The 20,963-nt window shown below is 37.6% G+C and overlaps 1 protein-coding gene and 1 non-coding gene across 9 annotated transcripts in view; one reads left to right on the plus strand and one right to left on the minus strand.

The window, feature by feature from the left end:
- Positions 1-20,963, plus strand: part of SMARCA1 (SWI/SNF related, matrix associated, actin dependent regulator of chromatin, subfamily a, member 1) — a 73,273-nt gene continuing 52,310 nt past the window's right edge. For 2 of the 8 annotated variants that reach the window (XM_027534841.1, XM_027534848.1), the window contains exons 1-7: positions 43-405; positions 5,044-5,130; positions 7,084-7,250; positions 7,559-7,659; positions 7,767-7,867; positions 10,783-10,962; positions 19,864-20,019. In XM_027534841.1, the coding sequence (XP_027390642.1) occupies positions 223-405; positions 5,044-5,130; positions 7,084-7,250; positions 7,559-7,659; positions 7,767-7,867; positions 10,783-10,962; positions 19,864-20,019 (975 nt within the window). In that variant the 5' untranslated portion in view covers positions 43-222. Of the gene's footprint in view, positions 406-5,043; positions 5,131-7,083; positions 7,251-7,558; positions 7,660-7,766; positions 7,868-10,782; positions 10,963-19,863; positions 20,020-20,963 lie in introns of all 8 variants that reach the window. The other 6 variants (XM_027534846.1, XM_027534847.1, XM_027534840.1 and 3 more) reach the window with 5 other exon arrangements.
- On the minus strand, positions 4,860-4,930 carry LOC113888300. The gene has a single exon (XR_003509936.1). It is a non-coding gene; the product is annotated as a small nucleolar RNA SNORD112 (small nucleolar RNA).

Here is a 20,963-nt window from a genome sequence, read left to right on the forward strand (position 1 = left end):
AGGAAGGGGGGAGGGTGACGGGGGGAGGCCATGACGTAGGGTGGGTGGACGGAAGTGGGGCAGGGTTGAGGGTTATTTAAAGAAGGGGGGCCCGAGCGAAGGGGTTGGAAGCGAGTGATTCCCCACCCCTGCTCCATCCAGCTCGTTCCAGTGCAGACACTGCCGCCGCCCCGGAGCCCTCGTCCCCTTGTTCGTCCCCCTCCTCGTTCCCGCTCCAACGCCATGGAGCCGGACACCGCCGCAGTGGCAGGCACCGTGGCAGCCTCTGATGCTACCGCCGCGATCGTGCTCATAGAGGACGATCAGCCGGGGCCGTCCACCTCTAAGGAGGAGGGAGCGGCCGCCGCGGCCACCGCGGCCACCGAAGCCACCGTGGCCACGGAGAAGGGCGAGAAGAAGAAGGAGGTAAATAGGAAGGGGGTGTGTATGCGGTGGACAAATCCCGCGCCGGGCCCCTCCGAGGGGCCCAAACCTTGACCTTTGGGCGCCGACAGGTACCCGCAGAGCTCGGCGGGGCTGGGGGCTGCGGGCGTGCGGGGTGGGGGCGGCGGAACAGTCTGGGCTTCGCTCCCCTCCCCCTTCCCTTCTCGCCGCCGGGAGGGCGGGGGCGGGGCGCGGGTGCAGCGCGGGGTGACTGGTTCCCGTTATCCCGTGGCTGGGGTGCTGGGGAGCCCCCCGACAGCCCCCGGCCCCCTTCGCGTTCCCGGAACTGGGGTAACGGGGTGGGGGATGGGGCCGTGCAGGAAAAAGCCTCCGCCTCTCCCTCTCCTCTCGCTCTCTCTCCCCCCCTTCCCGTCGGCCTCTGCCTGGGAAATCTGGGCCCTTCAATCCCACACTCGCGCAAAAGGGGGTTTGCCGGAGGCTTATTTTTTTAAAATTTGAATTTCCAGGTGCCGGTGGTGGGGAGGCGGAGGACGAGAGGAGAGACTTTTACATCTTTGATTGGCAGTGTCGGCCTCTTGGGTGGCAGGGGAAAAAGAGAAAAAAAATCATCTCTTGTTCGTTTGGTCCCCGCCTGCTGAGTGAGGCGGGGGTGTCACCCCGAGAAAATGAGCTCTCGGCGTTGTACCCCCGCCCCCTTCCAATCCAAACCCCAAACTGAGGCACCGTGGACGCTGACTTAGGAAAATTTCCAACGTGTGCACCCTCACCCTCTCCTGCCCCGCCCCCGACGGTATAGTGTTTCACTCCAGGGCCACCCAAATGGTCCCCCAATCCGGCCCCAAGCCTTCCAGGCTTCCGCCTCTCTTTCCTAGTGGGCGCTGCTGGCTCCTGGACACAGGCAGGTTTTTTTTTTTTTTTTAATTTTTTTTTAAACCCAGCGTCGCCAGGATGAACTGCTGCTACTGTACATAAGGGGACCGCTCTGACACCTATTAAAGCCAGATCCAGAAAAATATGTATTATCTCCGTAAGGCATATGTCGTATGGACCGAGACGTGCAAATGAAAACTAGGAAACTCGCTGAAAAAATTAAGATAATGAATAGGATGGGGCATAAGGATTTTTCATGTATAATAAAATTGCTTATGGCTGGATTTTTTTCCATTTACGAGTAGACGTATTGCAATTTTTAAAAAAGGTAGGTAATTAGAATTATGCTTTAGCGATCTCCAGTGGCTTTGTCTGAATCATTATATGATATTATACGACCAAATGAAAAGCTTTTGAGGGAAATTGACACCTTTCACCCTGAATTAGAGTAATTTTAAATTCAGCAGTTGCTTAAGTGACATATTTTACTATTACAAGGTTGACTAAACAGAAAGACAGTTGTAGTGCTAAGTGAAAACCATAGAAAACACACGCATTTCAAGATCTGTGTGGTACTTGGATCGGTAAGACAATATCAGTGATTAAAGCTGGGCCAAATACCAAGCATCAATATAAATCAATGTTGGGAAATTCAGCAGTGTGTCTAGGTGCCTTTTATTCCCTAGACTGGACGAATGTAAGTGCTCACCCGTCTTTTGAACGGCAATCAAGGTTGTCGAATTTCCAGGGTGGATTAAATTTTTTGGATTGTGAAGAGATTGGGAATCAATAGAAAACGTGTATAATCACTGAATTGAGGCATAGATATTGCTATAACTCGGTGGCCTCATCAGAAATTGCCCGAATAGTACCTCATCTGTCCGTTCAGCACAGGGAAATGAGATGCTGCCTGGAACTTACTTCCTGGATATCTGAAGTTTACTACTTTAGTCACTGCTGCTTTTTTATTTTTAATTTTTCCTTGAAAATCTGAATAGCCAAAACATCTGCTTAAGTGCTTTCATTTGTACCATTCCTTCAAATAAAGTAATCTGGTACCTACCCCCATTCTAAATATTTACATGCTGCCTTGACGCCTTAACTGGTGTCCTAAAAGTGCAGATTAAATGCCTTTTTCTTACGTGTGTCAGTTATTGTATTCTGACAGTGATACAAAGGCATTTAAGACCTAGGAGGTTGTTTCCCCTCAATTAAATAACCATCTCCCAGACACTTCAATATTGTGTTGATTTTTTTCATAATGTTTCAGTCTCCTCCCTCAATTGTCAGACTGTTGTTGTTCAGTCACTCAGTGGTGTCCAACTCTTTGCGACCCCATGGACTGCAGCATGCCAGACTTCCCTGTCTTTCACCATCTCCCGGAGTTTGCTCAAACTCATGTCCATTGAGTTGGTGATGCCGTCCAACCATCTCATCCTCTGTTATGATAAAGGACATAGATGTAACACAACATTTCAAATAAAACAAATGTAATGTACAAAATTACAAGTGATCCAAAAGGGAGAGGGAAATCACCTGAACACCCAGCAGAAGGGCTATTCCTGCAGTGGAACTGAAGTTTCAGTCCTGGGCTTCGGCCATTCCTCTTGCTGTTGCCAGGGTGTCTTCTTCAAATGGTGGTTCCCAAGTCGTTTGCTGCTGCTTTTACTCTCTGTAGAATAGGAAGCCAGATTATCAATCACGCTGGAATTGTGTATATATTAAATAAAAGAAAATAGGCTCTGAATGAGAGCATTTTCATGATGCATAAAATAGATGAGAGTGGATTGTCTTCTGACATTTAGCTAAGAAGGGTATTTTTGCTTACCTTCTGGTTCTTTTTTTTTTTTTTTAACCTTCTGGTTCTTGAACTTCTTTTTCTAAGTAGCAGTTGGATAACCCAATGCCATGACAATTGGAGTTGGTATTTTTGGTAATGAAAATGTCAAAAAAAAGGTCATGGTCTTTAAACAGGACATCTTGGTGACCTTGTGCTGCATTCTTATAGCATCTAGACTACCAAATGAGAAAACCCATAAGGAATTCATTAGAATATCTTAGTCACCTTTTATATTTCCTAGGATGAGAGGTATATTTGCAAAAACATACACATACAAAAATGGAAAGGTTTTGAAGGTAGGTATTTTAAAATTTGTTGTGAAAGATAGTGCCAATTAAGTAATTGCCTACTGCTTTAAATGGCAGTGCTCACAATTAGGAATTTTAATTATCATATAATTAAAATTTTATGATACTCTACTACAAGGCAAGGAGAAAAGTAACAAGTGTTTTTCTAATATTAAAGTTTTAGTTTTCTGTAAATGAAATTTGCATTCCACATTATTAGATATATACTTGTGTATTTGAGAGGTAATTTTTGAAACTTGTAGATTTTATTTAGCTTTTCAAGGAATGATAAAGGATTTTCTTATCCATTTTTTTTTTTTACTTTTTGCTTAGAAAATAAAAGAGAGTTTCTAGCATATGTGACAGTTTGAAAGTGTGTTATTAAGGGCATTTTAGTAGTTTTTATTCTCATCCATCCAGAATTACATTCAAAACATCCCACATATATACATATGAGATGCTGTAAATCAAGACGGCTGTTATTTGGGCTAAGAATAACTGGACAGTATCTAATCAGTGCTCCAAAGGAGAACCCTGATCAGGGTCAAATTCCATAATCTTAGTTTGGATTTCCTCAAAATAGAAATTTTAATAAATGTTGGAAAACATTTATTAACTACCCGAGCCAGATTTTTCTTGTTTAAGATCACATTCTTCTATTGATTTATGACCCAAGCTTTCAGGAACAGTATGTTCTTGGAAAAAAAAAAAAGTAATGCTCAAATGGACATAATTTCTTTAGTTTTCACAGATTTGTATTTTGAATTTGCAGTCTGTGTTAAAACTTGAATGCCCTCTAATTTGGTACTAATGGGTAGATTTATATTTGTATCATTTTATTTCTTGATTTCTTACAGGGATGGAGGTGTATTCTACATATCTGTTTATAAGTACAAGCTTGTCTTTCAAAAGGATAGGGTACATGACATAACCCTCTCGATAATTTCAGTATTCTAAAGTAGCTGATTTATGTTACTATTCACTAAATTACAGTGTTTTAAATATCAAAGGTTAACAATTAATAGCCCTGAGAAACTGCTTCTACAAGATATTCATGTATATACTTTTAAAAGGTTTTCTGTCCAGTTGGAGAAAATTAACATAAACCAGAAGTTTGAAGCTACTGTTTGATTGTTTCAAATATAAATGATCACACTGCAGTACATAAAAGTTTTAATGTTCTAATTAAAATATAAAAACTATTAAAAAATTACATCTTTTCAGGAGCAGAAACCACAGTCTTTTCTCATGAAAGTTTGGCTTCTTTCCATTACATAAAGAAGTACCTTTGAGAATTAATATTTACTTTCTTTGAATTCTTTGGTTTGTGGTTGAAAATATCCTAGCTTTTGAATCTCCTCTTGAGTGGTTATGCACTTCTTTTACTTTACACAATAGGTGAAAAGGCTCATTTTCCCACCTTTTGGTTTTTAATTAGTATTATTTCTCTGGCTTTACAATTCTTTGGATTTTTTTTAATTGGACCTCAGGTGCACAGAACTGGATTAATCATAAGCCCTGTTCATGACATGCTCTCATCATTGGTCCATGCATGGCCCATGTGGATTTATTTATTTAGTATTTAATTACTTTTTATTTTCTTCAAATGAGAATGCTGACCTTGCTTTGCAATTTGATGATTTATTTTCTTTGAAATTCTAGAAAAACGTTTCTCCATTTCAACTCAAACTTGCTGTTAAAGCTTCTAAATCTGAAAAGGAAATGGATCCAGAATATGAAGAGAAAATGGTAAATATGTTCTTGGGTAGAAGAGTGAATACAGTAGTTGATTTTTATAGAGGAGATGTGAAAGATTAAAAAATACATGTGTGTATATGATGAATACAGAATTATAGGCTTTAGAATTCAAAAGTAATTTAATATATAATCCATCATAATAGATTTTTGTTGGATAAATGAATCTCCTCATTTTCAGATGAGGAAATAGAGTATCAGAGAAATGATATGGAATAGTTGAGACCAGAAGCCACATCTCTTCATTTTTGTTTAGCCCTCTTTACCCCATAATAGGATGTTTTATGCTAGAAATATTTTATCCACAAAGTGAAAATATAAGTGGCAATATCAGTATGGCTGAGAGAAAGCAGGTCACAAAACCAGCCTGGTATTTCTTTTCCTCTCTCTCTCTTTGCTCTGGATATGTGAATGAATGCTTCATATTATGAAACATGTAATACATGTTTTTGAGGGAAGGCTATTTGCCCAGTGCATGAAAATATTACACATTTAAGCAATATAACCTTAGATACACCTACCTAGTGCTTTGCTGTACATTTCATTATTTAATTTTTACTCACCAAAACTCATATTTTAGCTTTAATTTTAACTGGACTTTTATGCCTTGGGATCTTTCAAAACCAGTGAACTTGGTTAACTGAAAAGAGAAATAAATGGGTAGCTGGAACTGGATTTTTTTTTTTTTTTTGTCAAGGGGTTGTTTTTGAAAGTAAGTAGAGATGAAGTACATTTTTCGGTCATTTGTAGTGATTTTACAGAACTCAGTGCCTTAACGCTTAAGGCCACATCTAACATGGACAAGTTAATGTTTTAACAACTCTAGAAACAACATTCCAGTGAGGATAACATAAAATGGAAAGATTTTGGCCTCCTTCCAGCTACTGGTTTGAATGTATTTGTCTAATTCTTGTATTTATGGTAATGAATTCTTGGAAGATTCTTATGTTATTAATTATGCATTCTTCATTGGTAATCAAATATTGTCTACCCTGTGGTTAGAAAGTGACTGGGAATTAAAAAATCACCTTTGTTTTTTTTTATCTGGAATAATAGTCTTTTGATCTTTTAAGATGTTTTTAGTGAAAAAATTTTATTGCGTTTATTTTTATAAGCTATATGACCTTTTAAAATGTATTTAGAATTTATAACATACACTTCTGAATTGCTAATGTGTATTAACTGTTTCACTTATATGTGTGTGTGTGTATTTTTTCTCTAAATCCTCACTTTCAGGAGAAACTTTATATACTCTTAGCATAAACCACAATTCTGCAGATCACTGTACTTGAACAGAGAAAAGGATTGTACCAAAGCATTGAAAATATTTTGAGAGAAGATGACACTGTATTCTGAGTTTTAAATTATTTCTAGATGAAAATTCTTGGCTTTCCAAACCATTCAGAATTTGCTTTTTGACCCCAATACTTTAAGCAGAATACTTATTATTGAGGCATTTATTAAGCCTGTCAGATCACTTGGCTTCTATTCAAACAATCTGAAAATACCATTTCCAAATTCTCCTTATTAGCTGTGGGAGCTTGGGCAAGTTACTTACCCTTTGTGTGCCTCAGTTTTATTTTTATTTATTAATTTTTATTTTAATTGGAGGCTAATTATTTTACAATATTGTATTGGTTTTGCCATACATCAACATGAATCTGCCCTGGGTGTACACGTGTCCCCAGTCCTGAACCCCCCTCCCACCTCCCTTCCCATACCATCCCTCTGGGTCATCCTAGTGCACCAGCCCCAAGCATCCTGTATCCTGCATCAAACCAGGGATGATACTAGTACCTACCTCATAGATTTATTAAAAGAATTAAATGAGTTAGTATGTTTAAAGTACTTAGAGTGTAGTACAAATTAAGTGCAATGTGTGTATTTGTTGAATTTTGAAAGAACAGAAAAGGAAATCATTACTTTTTCTTTTGTCTTGTAAATTAGAAAGCAGATCGAGCAAAGAGATTTGAATTTTTACTGAAGCAGACAGAGCTTTTTGCACATTTCATTCAACCTTCAGCACAGAAATCTCCAACATCTCCTCTGAACATGAAATTGGGACGCCCTCGAATAAAGAAAGATGACAAGCAGAGCTTAATTTCTGTTGGAGAGTATGTTGGCATCTCTCTAACTTTCTTCCCTCCTTTCCTCCTGCCCTTCATATTTACCTTCCTTCTTCATGTATTTAGTGTGATTTTATGTCTAAAAAACAAGGTTATCGCCTGTGTAAATATGTTTTAGAGACAATACTTTTTTTCTCAATAGAAGTCAACCAATAAAAATGTCAGCTGGTTTTATCAACTTTTATGCAAGACTCTAGATAACTTTTTTTTCGTAAAAGATATTAACAGAATATACTGACTTAATTGACACCTTAGCATTTGAATTGAATATGAAGATATGTCTTTTTCTGTTTCAGCTACCGTCACAGGCGCACAGAACAGGAAGAAGATGAAGAGCTCCTCTCAGAGAGTCGGAAAACATCTAATGTATGTGTTAGATTTGAAGTGTCACCTTCGTGTAAGTACCTCATCATGTTGGTGTTTTTTGTTTTCAGTTTAGTTTTAGAAAAATTTTACTTGGTTGTACTAATGAAAGTATGTGAGTCTTGATTTTTTTTTTTTCAGATGTGAAAGGAGGACCACTGAGAGATTATCAGATTCGAGGACTGAACTGGTTGATCTCTTTGTATGAAAATGGAGTCAACGGTATTTTGGCTGATGAAATGGTAAGGCGTTGGTAGCTAAAAATACATTCTCACTTATCAATAATTTTATGTAAATTTGAAATACCTGAGCTGAAATTCCCACCAGCCCTGGAGTTCAGAGGCTAGATGTTTTATTTAGCTGTAACATACAAGGTATTTGTAAAGTCTAGAATTGTTTAACCTCTGGAACATATGCTTTTACAGGCCCCTAAATTTGTTATTGAAATTTCCTCAAATGGTATTAAAAAAAAACCTCCTGTACTTTTGTCGATATTTGCACTTTGGCTTCCAAAGAGCTCAGAGCTATAGTGAACGCCGAAATGGAACATCTGTGTAACTTTTAATGGTCTGCCCATTGTGTTCTTTGTGCCTTTTCCTATTCTTTACCTTTTACTTTCCTTGGCCCTCTTTATTTCTCTTTGACCATTAATTTATGTTCCATGTTTTCATTGTAGGCTACCTGAAATCCTTTTGGGACTGAGGTGGGGCTAAAAGCCAAATGCTAAATGAATGAATGCATGCATGAGTGAATGTAAATGCCTTTGTGTGTGATCAAACCAAGTGTGAATAGATGGAATAAAGAACAAAAAAGTGAAGAGCAGTATTGAGTCTTGATAGTAGAGTGCCAGCTGGGTCAGGAAATGAGCTGAGCATTGTTGGGAGATATAGTCTTCCCTCCATATATGGGGGAGATTGGTTCAGGGACTCCCCGTGGATACCAAAATCTGTGGAAGCTCAAGTCCTCATGTAGAATGGCATAGCACAGTTGGGCCCTCTGTGGATTTTGATCTGCGGTTGGTTGAATACCTGGATGTGAAACCTGTGGATTCTGAGGGCACACTGTGTTAAAAAAAAAAATGACCAAAGAGAAAAAGTAAGGCCATTTAAGATGCTAATTCAGCAGGTCAGAGGAGTATATGAAGACTTGGTTTGACATTTTAAGACCAAATGTATATGGTGGGGGTTAAGAGAGGGTAGTGATACTACTATATATGACTCTGGAGCCATATTTGCAATCACTTGTCCATATGGGCAACATGACTATTTATGCTCCATAGCTTGTAGTGTGGTAGTTGGTTCCATAAGTACTCATCCCTGGCTAAGCAACTGGTAGGTGTGTGGCAGGTCCTTGAAAACTGCAGTCAGCTCAGGCAGGAAGGAGCTTAGTTAATTGTTTGCAACTCCATGGATTGTAGCTCCCCAGGCTTCTCTTTCCATGGGATTTCCCAAGCAAGTATACCTGAAGGGGGTGCCATTTCCTTCTCCAGGACAACGGAAAGACTAGGATTATTTGCCCCAAACTCCTCTTGGCTGCAGTCTGTCTAAACAGGAATTAACTAAAGATATTTCATATTGAATTTGTGCTGATACCAGTTATGTTTTAATTATTAAAAAGGAGAAAGTTTAATGATGCTAGAAAATTTGGGAAAAACTCAGCAAAAAATTTAAAGCAAGTTTTATTTTTATTACTTAGAAACAACAATATATAACAGTTTGCATATTTCTTTTTAGTCTTTTTCCTCTGGTTTTATTTATTTTTCATATTTGAGGTTGTATTGTATATATGATTTGGTATTCTGATTTCTTCACCTTCATACATATTTTCCACATAATTAAAACATTTTGGTAAAAATAATTGTTAATTACTGCATAATAATTAATTATAGGGAGGTAACATAATTTTATTCATTTCATATGGATTGGTTGATGCATAATATATACATATAGTATATATAACATATATGTATATAGTATATATTGGTTCATATATATGTATCTACTTGATGTCTAATAATACTATTATGAAAACCCTTGTAATTCAGTTTTCTGCACCTCTCAGATTATTTCCATAGTATTTCTAGAAGCGGAATTACTTGGTTGAGGAGTATAAACATTTTAAGTTTTTTTTTTCATTTTAAGATTTTAATGCATAACATCCATAAAACCCATCTCATAAGTGAAATGTCAGGCAGGATAAAGCCTACAAAAATAGCTTTTAGCTTAGGTTTATAAAAGAAATATATACCTTGACTAGAGACAAAGTCAGAAAGTGTTTTAAAAGGTCATGTGACATAGGACATAGTTCCTTTTCCCGTAGGTTAGGTAGTGGGTTCATGGGTGTTAGTATATTATTTTTCTTTTTAAAGTCACCTGGACTAAGTGATTTCTAGGTTCCTTTCTGGCTGCAAAGTTCTTTTATGTTTTGTTCCCTTATAATTCCTTAGGTCTCAAGGGTATGAGATGCTATAGAGGGTATGAGGTCTCAAGGGTATGAGAGTCTATAGAGCTATAGACTCCTTGAGATGCAGAGTCTGAATATTTCAAACCTGGGCTGTAATAATGTTGAGGGCAATGGGAAAGAAAGAGTGGTATCTAAGCAGGCTGACTGGGCTTCCCTGGTGGCTTAGTCTGTAAAGAATTAGCCTGCAGGGCAAGAGATCTAGGAGATGCGGGTTTGATCCTTGGGTTGGGAAGATCCCCTGGAGAAGGAAATGGCAACCCATCCCAGTATTCTTGCCTGGGAAATCCCATGGACAGAGGAGCCTGGAGGGCTATGGGTGTCCGACATTTTGTGACTAAACCACCACCACTAACACCAAGCAGGCTGATAAAGGAAATGTGTCTTTGTGAAATACACAAAGTTCCTAATTTTGCAAACTAGTAGAAAAAATGATAGGGGTTGCTCACTCCTTTAGGAGTAAAAGTCTCCTAAATAGAAAATTGCTTTGTTGAGCAACTTTCTAACTGCAAGTTCTTGGCTTCTTTTTGTGCTCAGCCTAAGTATTGAATTGGAATGGTTATTCACTTTAAAAAAAGTCTTTTAACTTTTCCCAATGTGAGATACTTGGCAGATATCTTTTGTAATGTTGCTACTAACAAATGTTTCATTAAATAAAAAATGATTATGGATTTTTTTCTCTGTGATGATAATGCAGGGTCTTGGTAAGACTTTACAGACGATTGCTTTGCTTGGTTATCTGAAACATTACCGAAACATTCCTGGACCTCACATGGTTTTAGTTCCAAAATCGACTTTACACAACTGGATGAACGAGTTTAAGCGATGGGTCCCATCTCTTCGTGTTATTTGTTTCGTTGGAGACAAGGATGCGAGAGTAAGTGAGAAACAGGTTTTAAAAGGCAATCAAGAATAACAACATTTCTGGGGTTAAATTTTGTTGCTATAAAAGACATTTGAATTGACTACTACTACTAAATAACACTTAAGTTGTGCTTATTCTGTGTTAGATTCTTTTGTAAGTGCTTTTTTTAAATACCACATTTATTCCTTATTATTGACTTTTGTGTGTATCTCTGTCAATGTACTTATACATTTTTAAAAAATTGGAATATAGTTGCTTTACAGTGTTGTGTTTCTGCTGTACAGCAGAGTGAATCGGTTATATGTATACATATATCCCCTCTCTTTGTTTAAAATTTCCTTCCCATTTAGGTCACCACACAGCACTGAGTAGAGTTCCCTGTGCTATATAGTAGGTTCTCATTAGTTATCTATTTTGTACATAGGGGTGTATATATGTCAATCCCAATATCCCAACTCATCCCACCCCCGCTTCCCTCCTTGGTATCCATATGTTTGTTCTCTACATTTGTGTCTCAATTTCTGCTTTCAGATAAGTTCATCTGTACCAGGTAAGTACTTTTAATATATTAATTGAGCTAATTCTCACAACACTCTTCTGAGGTAGATGTATTACCTATTCATAACAGAAAATCCGTTATTATGCTTATTTGCATTTACTTTTAACCAGCTCATTAATCTAAGCACTTTTGAGTTGCACTGAGTAACTTTCTGTTTTTAAAAAAATCTTATTTTATTGACCATCTATCTTTTTTTTACTTTTTTTAAATTTTATTATTTAACTTTACAATATTGTATTGGTTTTGCCATATATCAACATGAATCTGCCACAGGTATATACGTGTTCCCCATCCTGACCCCTCCTCCCTCCTCCCTCCCCATACTATCCCTCTGGGTCGTCCCAGTGCACCAGCCCCAAGCATCCAGTATCGTGCATCGAACCTGGACTGGCGACTTGTTTCATATATGATATTATACATGTTTCAATGCCATTCTCCCAAATCATCCCACCCTCTCCCTCTCCCACAGAGTCCAAAAGACTGTTCTGTACATCAGTGTCTCTTTTGCTGTCTCGTATACAGGGTTATTGTTACCATCTTTCTAAATTCCGTATATGTGCGTTAGTATACTGTATTGGTGTTTTTCTTTCTGGCTTACTTCACTCTGTATAATAGGCTCCAGTTTCATCCACTTCATTAGAACTGATTCAAATGTATTCTTTTTAATGGCTGAGTAATACTCCATTGTGTATATGTACCACAGCTTTCTTATCCATTCATCTGCTGATGGACATGTAGGTTGCTTCCATGTCCTGGCTATTATAAGCAGTACTGCGATGAACATTGGGGTACACGTGTCTTTTTCAATTCTGGTTTCCTCGGTGTGTATGCCCAGCAGTGGGATTGCTGGGTCATAAGGCAGTTCTATTTCCAGTTTTTTAAGGAATCTCCACACCGTTCTGCATAATGGTTGTACTAGTTTGCATTCCCATCAACAGTGTTAGAGGGTTCCCTTTTCTCCACACCCTCTCCAGCATTTATTGCTTGTAGACTTTTGGATTGCAGCCATTCTGACTGGTGTGATATGGTACCTCATTGTGGTTTTGATTTGCATTTCTCTGATAATGAATGATGTTGAGCATCTTTTCATGTGTTTGTTAACCATCTGTATGTCTTCTTTGGAGAAATGTCTATTTAGTTCTTTGGCCCATTTTTTGATTGGGTCATTTATTTATCTGGAATTGAGCTGTAGGAGTTGCTTGTATATTTTTAAGATCAGTTATTTGTCAGTTGCTTCATTTCCTATTATTTTCTCCCATTCTGAAGGCTGTCTTTTCACCTTGCTTATAGTTTCCTTTGTTGTGCAGAAGCTTTTAAGTTTAATTAGGTCCCATTTGTTTATTTTTGCTTTTATTTCCAATATTCTGGGAGGTGGGTCATAGAGGATCCTGCTGTGATGTATGTCGGAGAGTGTTTTGCCTATGTTCTCCTCTAGGAGTTTTATAGTTTCTGGTCTTACGTTGAGATCTTTAATGCATTTTGAGTTTATTTTTGTGTATGGTGTTAGAAAGTGTTCTAGTTTCATTCTTTTACCAGTGGTTGACCAGTTTTCCCAGTACCACTTGTTAAAGAGATTGTCTTTAATCCTTTGTATATTCTTGCCTCCTTTGTCAAAGATAAGGTGTCCATAGGTGCGTGGATTTATCTCTGGGCTTTCTATTTTGTTCCATTGATCTATATTTCTGTCTTTGTGCCAGTACCATACTGTCTTGATGACTGTGGCTTTGTAGTAGAGCCTGAAGTCAGGCAGGTTGATTCCTCCAGTTCCATTCTTCTTTCTCAAGATTGCTTTGGCTATTTGAGGTTTTTTGTATTTCCATACAAATTGTGAAATTATTTGTTCTAGCTCTGTGAAAAATACCTTTGGTAGCTTGATAGGGATTGCATTGAATCTATAAATTGCTTTGGGTAGTATACTCATTTTCACTATATTGATTCTTCCGATCCATGAACATGGTATATTTCTCCATCTATTAGTGTCCTCTTTGATTTCTTTCACCAGTGTTTTATAGTTTTCTATATATAGGTCTTTAGTTTCTTTAGGTAGATATATTCCTAAGTATTTTATTCTTTTCGTTGCAATGGTGAATGGAATTGTTTCCTTAATTTCTTTTTCTGTTTTCTCATTATTAGTGTATAGGAATGCAAGGGATTTCTGTGTGTTGATTTTATATCATGCAACTTTACTATAGTCATTGATTAGCTCTAGTAATTTTCTGGTGGAGTCTTTAGGGTTTTCTATGTAGAGGATCATGTCATCTGCAAACAGTGAGAGTTTTACTTCTTTTCCAATTTGGATTCCTTTTATTTCTTTTTCTGCTCTGATTGCTGTGGCCAAAACTTCCAAAACTATGTTGAATAGTAGTGGTGAAAGTGGGCACCCTTGTCTTGTTCCTGACTTCAGGGGAAATGCTTTCAGTTTTTCACCATTGAGGATAATGTTTGCTGTGGGTTTGTCATATATAGCTTTTATTATGTTGAGGTATGTTCCTTCTATTCCTGCTTTCTGGAGAGTTTTTATCATAAATGGGTGTTGAATTTTGTCAAAGGCTTTCTCTGCATCTATTGAGATAATCATATGGTTTTTATTTTTCAATTTGTTAACGTGGTGTATTACATTGATTGATTTGCGGATATTGAAGAATCCTTGCATCCCTGGGATAAAGCCCACTTGGTCAAGGTGTATGATCTTTTTAATGTGTTGTTGGATTCTGATTGCTAGAATTTTGTTGAGGATTTTTGCATCTATGTTCATCAGTGATATTGGCCTGTAGTTTTCTTTTTTTGTGGGATCTTTGTCAGGTTTTGGTATTAGGGTGATGGTGGCCTCATAGAATGAGTTTGGAAGTTTACCTTCCTCTGCAATTTTCTGGAAGAGTTTGAGTAGGATAGGTGTTAGCTCTTCTCTAAATTTTTGGTAGAATTCAGCTGTGAAGCTGTCTGGACCTGGGCTTTTGTTTGCTGGAAGATTTCTCATTACAGTTTCAATTTCCGTGCTTGTGATGGGTCTGTTAAGATTCTCTCTTTCTGGTCCAGTTTTGGAAAGTTGTATTTTTCTAAGAATTTGTCCATTTCTTCCATGTTGTCCATTTTATTGGCATAAAATTGCTGATAGTAATCTCTTATGATCCTTTGTATTTCTGTGTTGTCTGTTGTGATCTCTCCATTTTCATTTCTAATTTTATTGATTTGATTTTTCTCCCTTTGTTTCTTGATGAGTCTGGCTAATGGTTTGTCAATTTTATTTATCCTTTCAAAGAACCAGCTTTTGGCTTTGTTGATTTTTGCTATGGTCTCTTTTGTTTCTTTTGCATTTATTTCTGCCCTAATTTTTAAGATTTCTTTCCTTCTACTAACCCTGGGGTTCTTCATTTCTTACTTTTCTAGTTGTTGACCATCTATCTTATCAGTGATTCTATCATTTGTGCTATTTTGATGCCAAAAGTGTATAAATTTGCATTTCAGTTTGTTTAATTTTTTTACTTTTGACTTTGACTTGTTTACATGCACACATGCACATGCAGACTCACATGAATGGAACCTTTTATCCTTGTACAGAGAACCTTGTGTTTTGTGTTTATGCACAGACAGCTTTCAATTTTGATCTTTGAATAGAAAAATAGGTGTCTGCATACATTCTTAGATAATATTCGAAATTAAGGGTTCTTGTTTAAATTAACTATTTGTCAATCTAGAAGGCTACAATTATTTTAGGACTGTTGAATTAATCTAAAAATAATGAATTATGCAAAAATACCAAAATGAATAATCAGCTTAGAAAGCATATTATTAAACTTGGTCTTTATTTGCCTCCAGAGAACATAGTTTGGAGTAAAGATTTATTCTATTTTACATATTTAGATAGGTTATCAAAAGATATTCTCAAAAGAGTGGTAACATAATGAATTATGTAATTTTATTCTTATCATTTTGCTTGAAGAAAAATTACTTAAATTTATTTAAATTTAACTTATAAATAATTTAAATATTGAAATACTGAGCTCATAAATTTAGAATTACAGGCTTGATTCTTCCCTATGCCTCATATTTCCCAGTAGCAAATTAGTCACTTAGAATTCTTTCTGATCACTGCCATTATTTAAATGTAATACCATTCCTTATAAAAATTTTGTATTTCCAAATTACTGATTTGTTTTGCTGTAATTTTCTTGACGATCATAGATATTGAGAAATATCTGGGCTGTGTTTTCATTATGTCTTCAGTCAGTTCAGTCACTCAGTTGTATCTGACTCTTTGTGACCCCATGGACTGTAGCACACCAGGCTTTCCTGTCCATCACCGACATGTATGCCAGTGGTTTTCGATTTTACTATATGGAATCCATGGGCTCCATGAAGTGTCGCTGGGAGTTTTCAAGAAAGAGTGGATTTAATTGGTTACTTCCCTATCTCTTTTTTTAAAAAATATAAATTTATTTATTTTAATTGGAGGCTAATTACTTTACAGTATTGTAGTGGTTTTGCCATACATTGACATGAATCCACCACGGGAGTACATGTGTTGTTCCCCATCCTGAACCCCCCTTCCCCCTCCCTCCCCATCTCATCCCTCTGGATCATCCCAGTGCACCAGCCCCAAGCACCCTCTCTCATGCATCGAACCTGGACTGGTGATTTGTCTTATATATGATAATATACATGTTTCAATACCATTCTCCCAAATCATCCCATCTTCGCCCTCTCCCACAGAGTCCAAAAAACTGTTCTATACATCTGTGTCTCTTTTGCTGTCTCGCATATAGGGTTATCGTTACCATCTTTCTAAATTCCATATATATGTGTTAGTATACTGTATTGATGTTTTTCTTTCTGGCTTACTTCACTCTGTATAATAGGCTCCAGTTTCATCCACCTCATTAGAACTGATTCAAATGTATTCTTTTTAATGGCTGAGTAATATTCCATTGTGTATATGTACCACAGCTTTCTTATCCATTCATCTGCTGATGGACATGTAGGTTGCTTCCATGTCCTGGCTATTATAAGCAGTGCTACGATGAACATTGGGGCGCATGTGTCTCTTTCAATTCTGATTTCCTCGGTGTGTATGCCCAGCAGTGGGATTGCTGGGTTGTATGGCAGTTCTATTTCCAGTTTTTTTGAGGAATCTCCACACTGTTCTCCATAGTGGCTGTACTAGTTTGCATTCCCACCAACAGTGTAAGAGGGTTCCCTTCTCTCCACACCCTCTCCAGCATTTATTGCTTGTAGACTTTTGGATCACAACCATTCTGACTGGTGTGAAATGGTACCTCATAGTGGTTTTGATTTGCATTTCTCTGATAATGAGTGATGTTGAGCATCTTTTCATGTGTTTGTTAGCCATCTGTATGTCTTCTTTGGAGAAATGTCTGTTTAGTTCTTTGGCCCATTTTTTGATTGGGTCATTTATTTTTCTGGAATTGAGCTGCAGGAGTTGCTGGTATATTTTTGAGATTAATTCTTTGTCAGTTGCCTCTTTTGCTATTATTTTCTCCCGTTCTGAAGGCTGTCTTTTCACCTTGCTTACAGTTTCCTTTGTTGTGCAAAAGCTTTTAAATTTAATTAGGTCCCATTTGTTTATTTTTGCTTTTATTTCCCATACTCTGGGAGCTGGGTCATAGAGGAGCCTGCTGTGATTTATGTCGGAGAGTGTGCCCTATATCTTTACCGCTCCTGGACTTCCCAGGTGGCGCTAGTGGTAAAGAATGCAGGATGGTGCAAGAGATTAAGAGACACGAGTTTGATCCCTGGGTTGGGAAGACCCCCTGGAGTAGGGCATGGGAATCTACTCCAGTATTCTTGCCTGGAGAATCCCACAGACAGAGGAGCCTAGCAGGCTACAGCCCATAGAGTTGCATAGAGTCGGACATGACTGAAGAGACTTAGCACGCCCTACCTCTACCCCATGGGAGGTTGAAATTCTTCTAGAGACTTCAAAAACTTCTTAATCATGAAAACTAACCTTCGAAGTTGGTGTTTTGCAAATTACCACTCATTAATGTGTTGGGATTCAGCTTTGTGGGTGGTGACAACAATTTTTTGAAACACTGAGATAGGATAGAATAGAAAACAGGAGTGAGAATATGTAATATGTATTGTTTCTTTCTAAAAACATGTCCTCAAACACATATGTATACTGAATTGCAACCTAAAACACAATTTTACTCGGCCATGGTCAAAGAGTTTGAGAACCAGTAATTGTTAATTACATAAATAATTAATGTGCCATATGCAACACTTAAAGATTGATGTCGTTATGTATAGAGAACATCTGGAACATTACTTATAGACAGATTTGAACGTTTGTACTGCACAGGATAGATATATTGGGTCTTTTTACTTTCCTGGCCTCCTGTAAACATTTTATGAGGTCAGTTTGGTAACAAAGTATTTGATGTAGGCTACAGTAAGTATTTAATAGAGGTAGGAAATTATTTGAGAAAATTATGATCCTATTTGAAGCTAATGTAGTTCTGAAGTATTTAGAGGTATGATTCCTAAATGTAATTCTTTTCTTTAAAAATGTTTTATTTATTTGGCTGCACTGGGTCTTAGCTGTGGCAAGCAGGATCTTAGTCGCAGGCATGTGGGATCTTTAGTTGCAGGCATGTGGAATCTAGCTCCTTGACCAGGGATTGAAAATGGGTCCTCTGCAGTGGGAGCTTAGAGTCTTAGCCACTGGACCACCAGGGGAGTCCTCCAAACATAGTTTTTGACACCTTCCTGTCCTACTCTAGAGGCATCAAAGGTCATGGACACGGAAACAGATCTGGTTTTAGTTCTAGGTTTGCTACTGACTGTGATGTTGAATGAATCTCAAAGGGCCTTAATTTTTGTCACCTATGAGAACTTTTGAATTATGTGATATTGAATGTTCTGTCGACATTTAACTCTGAAACTATCAAATAGTTACACAAGTTTCAAAGCAGAGGTAATTTAAATTAAAATGTGTATGTTCTGTGAAACTGTAGGAGGAACCATTAAACTGAGTATTTCACAAACTCTAATAAGGATAAAGTATTTGCAGGACCAGATGGGGTCTGGCGCCCTGGTTCTTTTTATTTTGCCTCTAACTCCCTAATGTCTTAACTTTTTGACTACGACCACTTCCCAGGGTGAGGCTGAGATCTACAGAGGACTTTTTTCCTGTCCTCTCCTTCAGTCCAGGCAGTCCTTTTATACATAGTGGGCACTCATTGAATATTTGTTAAGAGTGTCCCTGGTGTGTTTGGTGCACGACTGAATTTATGAAATAACGACTTTGAGATGAACAGTCGGTTATGTTTGAGCACTGTCATTTCAGATTTACAGTACTAATCAGCCCCTTCTCAGTGTAGATTTTGCTGCTCCTTGTTAACCTTTTTGGTTTTATTTTAACCCATAATAGAGATGATCTGGAATTCAGTTAATACACATTAGAAGTGCTTTCAGTCACATTGCACATTGGCCACATGAAGATTTAAAAATAGTTTTAAGCAGTCTCACTTTTTTTAAAAATAGATTCCTGTAGTATATAGAGCAAGCCTCCTTTATAAAATTGCATTTGTAGCCTTATAACATCAGGACTTTCACAAAAACACTAATGGGCTCTCATGACCCTTTAACAGAGTTTATGACTCATCCCTGCTAGAAAGTGAAGGAAACATAGGAGAGATCTCAAAAGGTTGGAATCACTCATGAATATTGAGCTTTTTTCGTTTATCAAACAGAGAAGGAGATGGCACCCCACTCCAGTACTCTTGCCTGGAAAATCCCATGGATGGAGGAGCCTGGTGGGCTGCAGTCCATGGGGTCGCGAAGAGTCGGACACAACTGAGCGATTTCACTTTCACTTTTCACTTTCGTGCATTGGAGAAGGACATGGCAACCCACTCCAGTGTTCTTGCCTAGAGAATCCCAGGGACGGGGGAGCCTGATGGGCTGCCATCTATGGGGTCGCACAGAGTCAGACACGACTGAAGCGACTTAGCAGCAGCAGCATTTATCAAAATGATATCATGTTGGTTAGTGCTTGGATCTTGGTAAGAGTATGGTATTCAGAAACTAGTTCCTTTTGCCCATGTCCTTTTGATCCCTTGTGGTATGAAGAATAATTGTCATCTTTTGGTGATACGAACTTCTCCAGTTCATTGAATATACTGTACTTGTTTAATGGAAACCTCTGCTTCTCTTTCGTTAATGGAAGTATTAGCATGTCATCCAGATAATTGACCATAAAAGTACCTTTGGGCTTTAGCATTCCTATCTCTAAAATGAATGAGACCAAATGATTCTAGAATAGTCTCTTGATGCTTTAATTCTGTGACATCTTGTCAGCATATTCTAATATAAGGAACTTTGTTTTGCATCAGGCTGCTTTTATTCGTGATGAAATGATGCCAGGAGAGTGGGATGTTTGTGTTACTTCTTATGAGATGGTAATTAAAGAAAAATCTGTATTCAAAAAGTTTCACTGGCGATACCTTGTCATTGATGAGGCTCACAGAATAAAGAATGAAAAATCTAAGGTAAGCTAGTTCTGAATATCTGTATTAAAGTTTCTGTTAACTACCACATCTATTGGTTTACTCCTCTGTATTCAGAATTTGAAAAGTGATAGATTGTGATTTTATTCACAGAATGTGAATGAAAATCAGTTTTTAAAAATGATTTTGGAGTTTAAATAATTGAATATAAGATAAATGAAAATTGAACTCAGTTTTTAATGTAAAGAAAATTCATTTACTATACCTGTTGCAGTCTAAATAACTCTGTTATGCTACAGTGGTTTAATATTTTTGCAATATTTGGTGTACAAATGTCATTTGCTTTGGTTTATTTTTTATTGAGGAGCTAACTTATGTGTATTCATATGGATTAGAAAAAAAACTCGTTTTCTAGAATTACCTGACTTGTGTGTATTAGAGTGTGGTGTTAACATTGAAAAATACCAATATTTCTTGCCATTACACTCCATCAATAGTAGAAAAAGCCTCAGTTAGGATGATGAACCTCTCTTTGGGTCATTGGTCTGCTTTGGGAGAACCAGAGACAGAACTGAAGCAAAATCACCAGGTGGTGCTTTTTGTAGTTAATACTCAGTAAGAGGATACATGTTAGAGAATAATTGTTAATTTAAGAGCAATATAAAACGAGCCTTTTTATTGATAAGATTACTGTTATTTCTACTTTTTGTGCTTTAATTTTTGTGGTTTTATATTTAGAAAGTTAACATAAGATATTCGGGGAAGACGGGCTCAGGTGTGGTGCTTAAAAATTGTGACCAGGCCAAGTTAGAAGTTGGTGAGGTGTGGTGGATGAACATGATTGGCATGGAGAAGGTGATTCTATGCTGTAAAGTGACCAGCCTGGATTCCATAGAGTTCTGACTGTTTCTGTGGACCGAAAATAGAAGAAAATAAATTTTTTACAGTGGGGGAAGGGTCTCAGATGTGACTGTGATCTACATTCT

Source organism: Bos indicus x Bos taurus, chromosome X (genome assembly GCF_003369695.1).
Source record: "Bos indicus x Bos taurus breed Angus x Brahman F1 hybrid chromosome X, Bos_hybrid_MaternalHap_v2.0, whole genome shotgun sequence".
NCBI classification, from domain to species: Eukaryota; Metazoa; Chordata; class Mammalia; order Artiodactyla; family Bovidae; genus Bos; species Bos indicus x Bos taurus.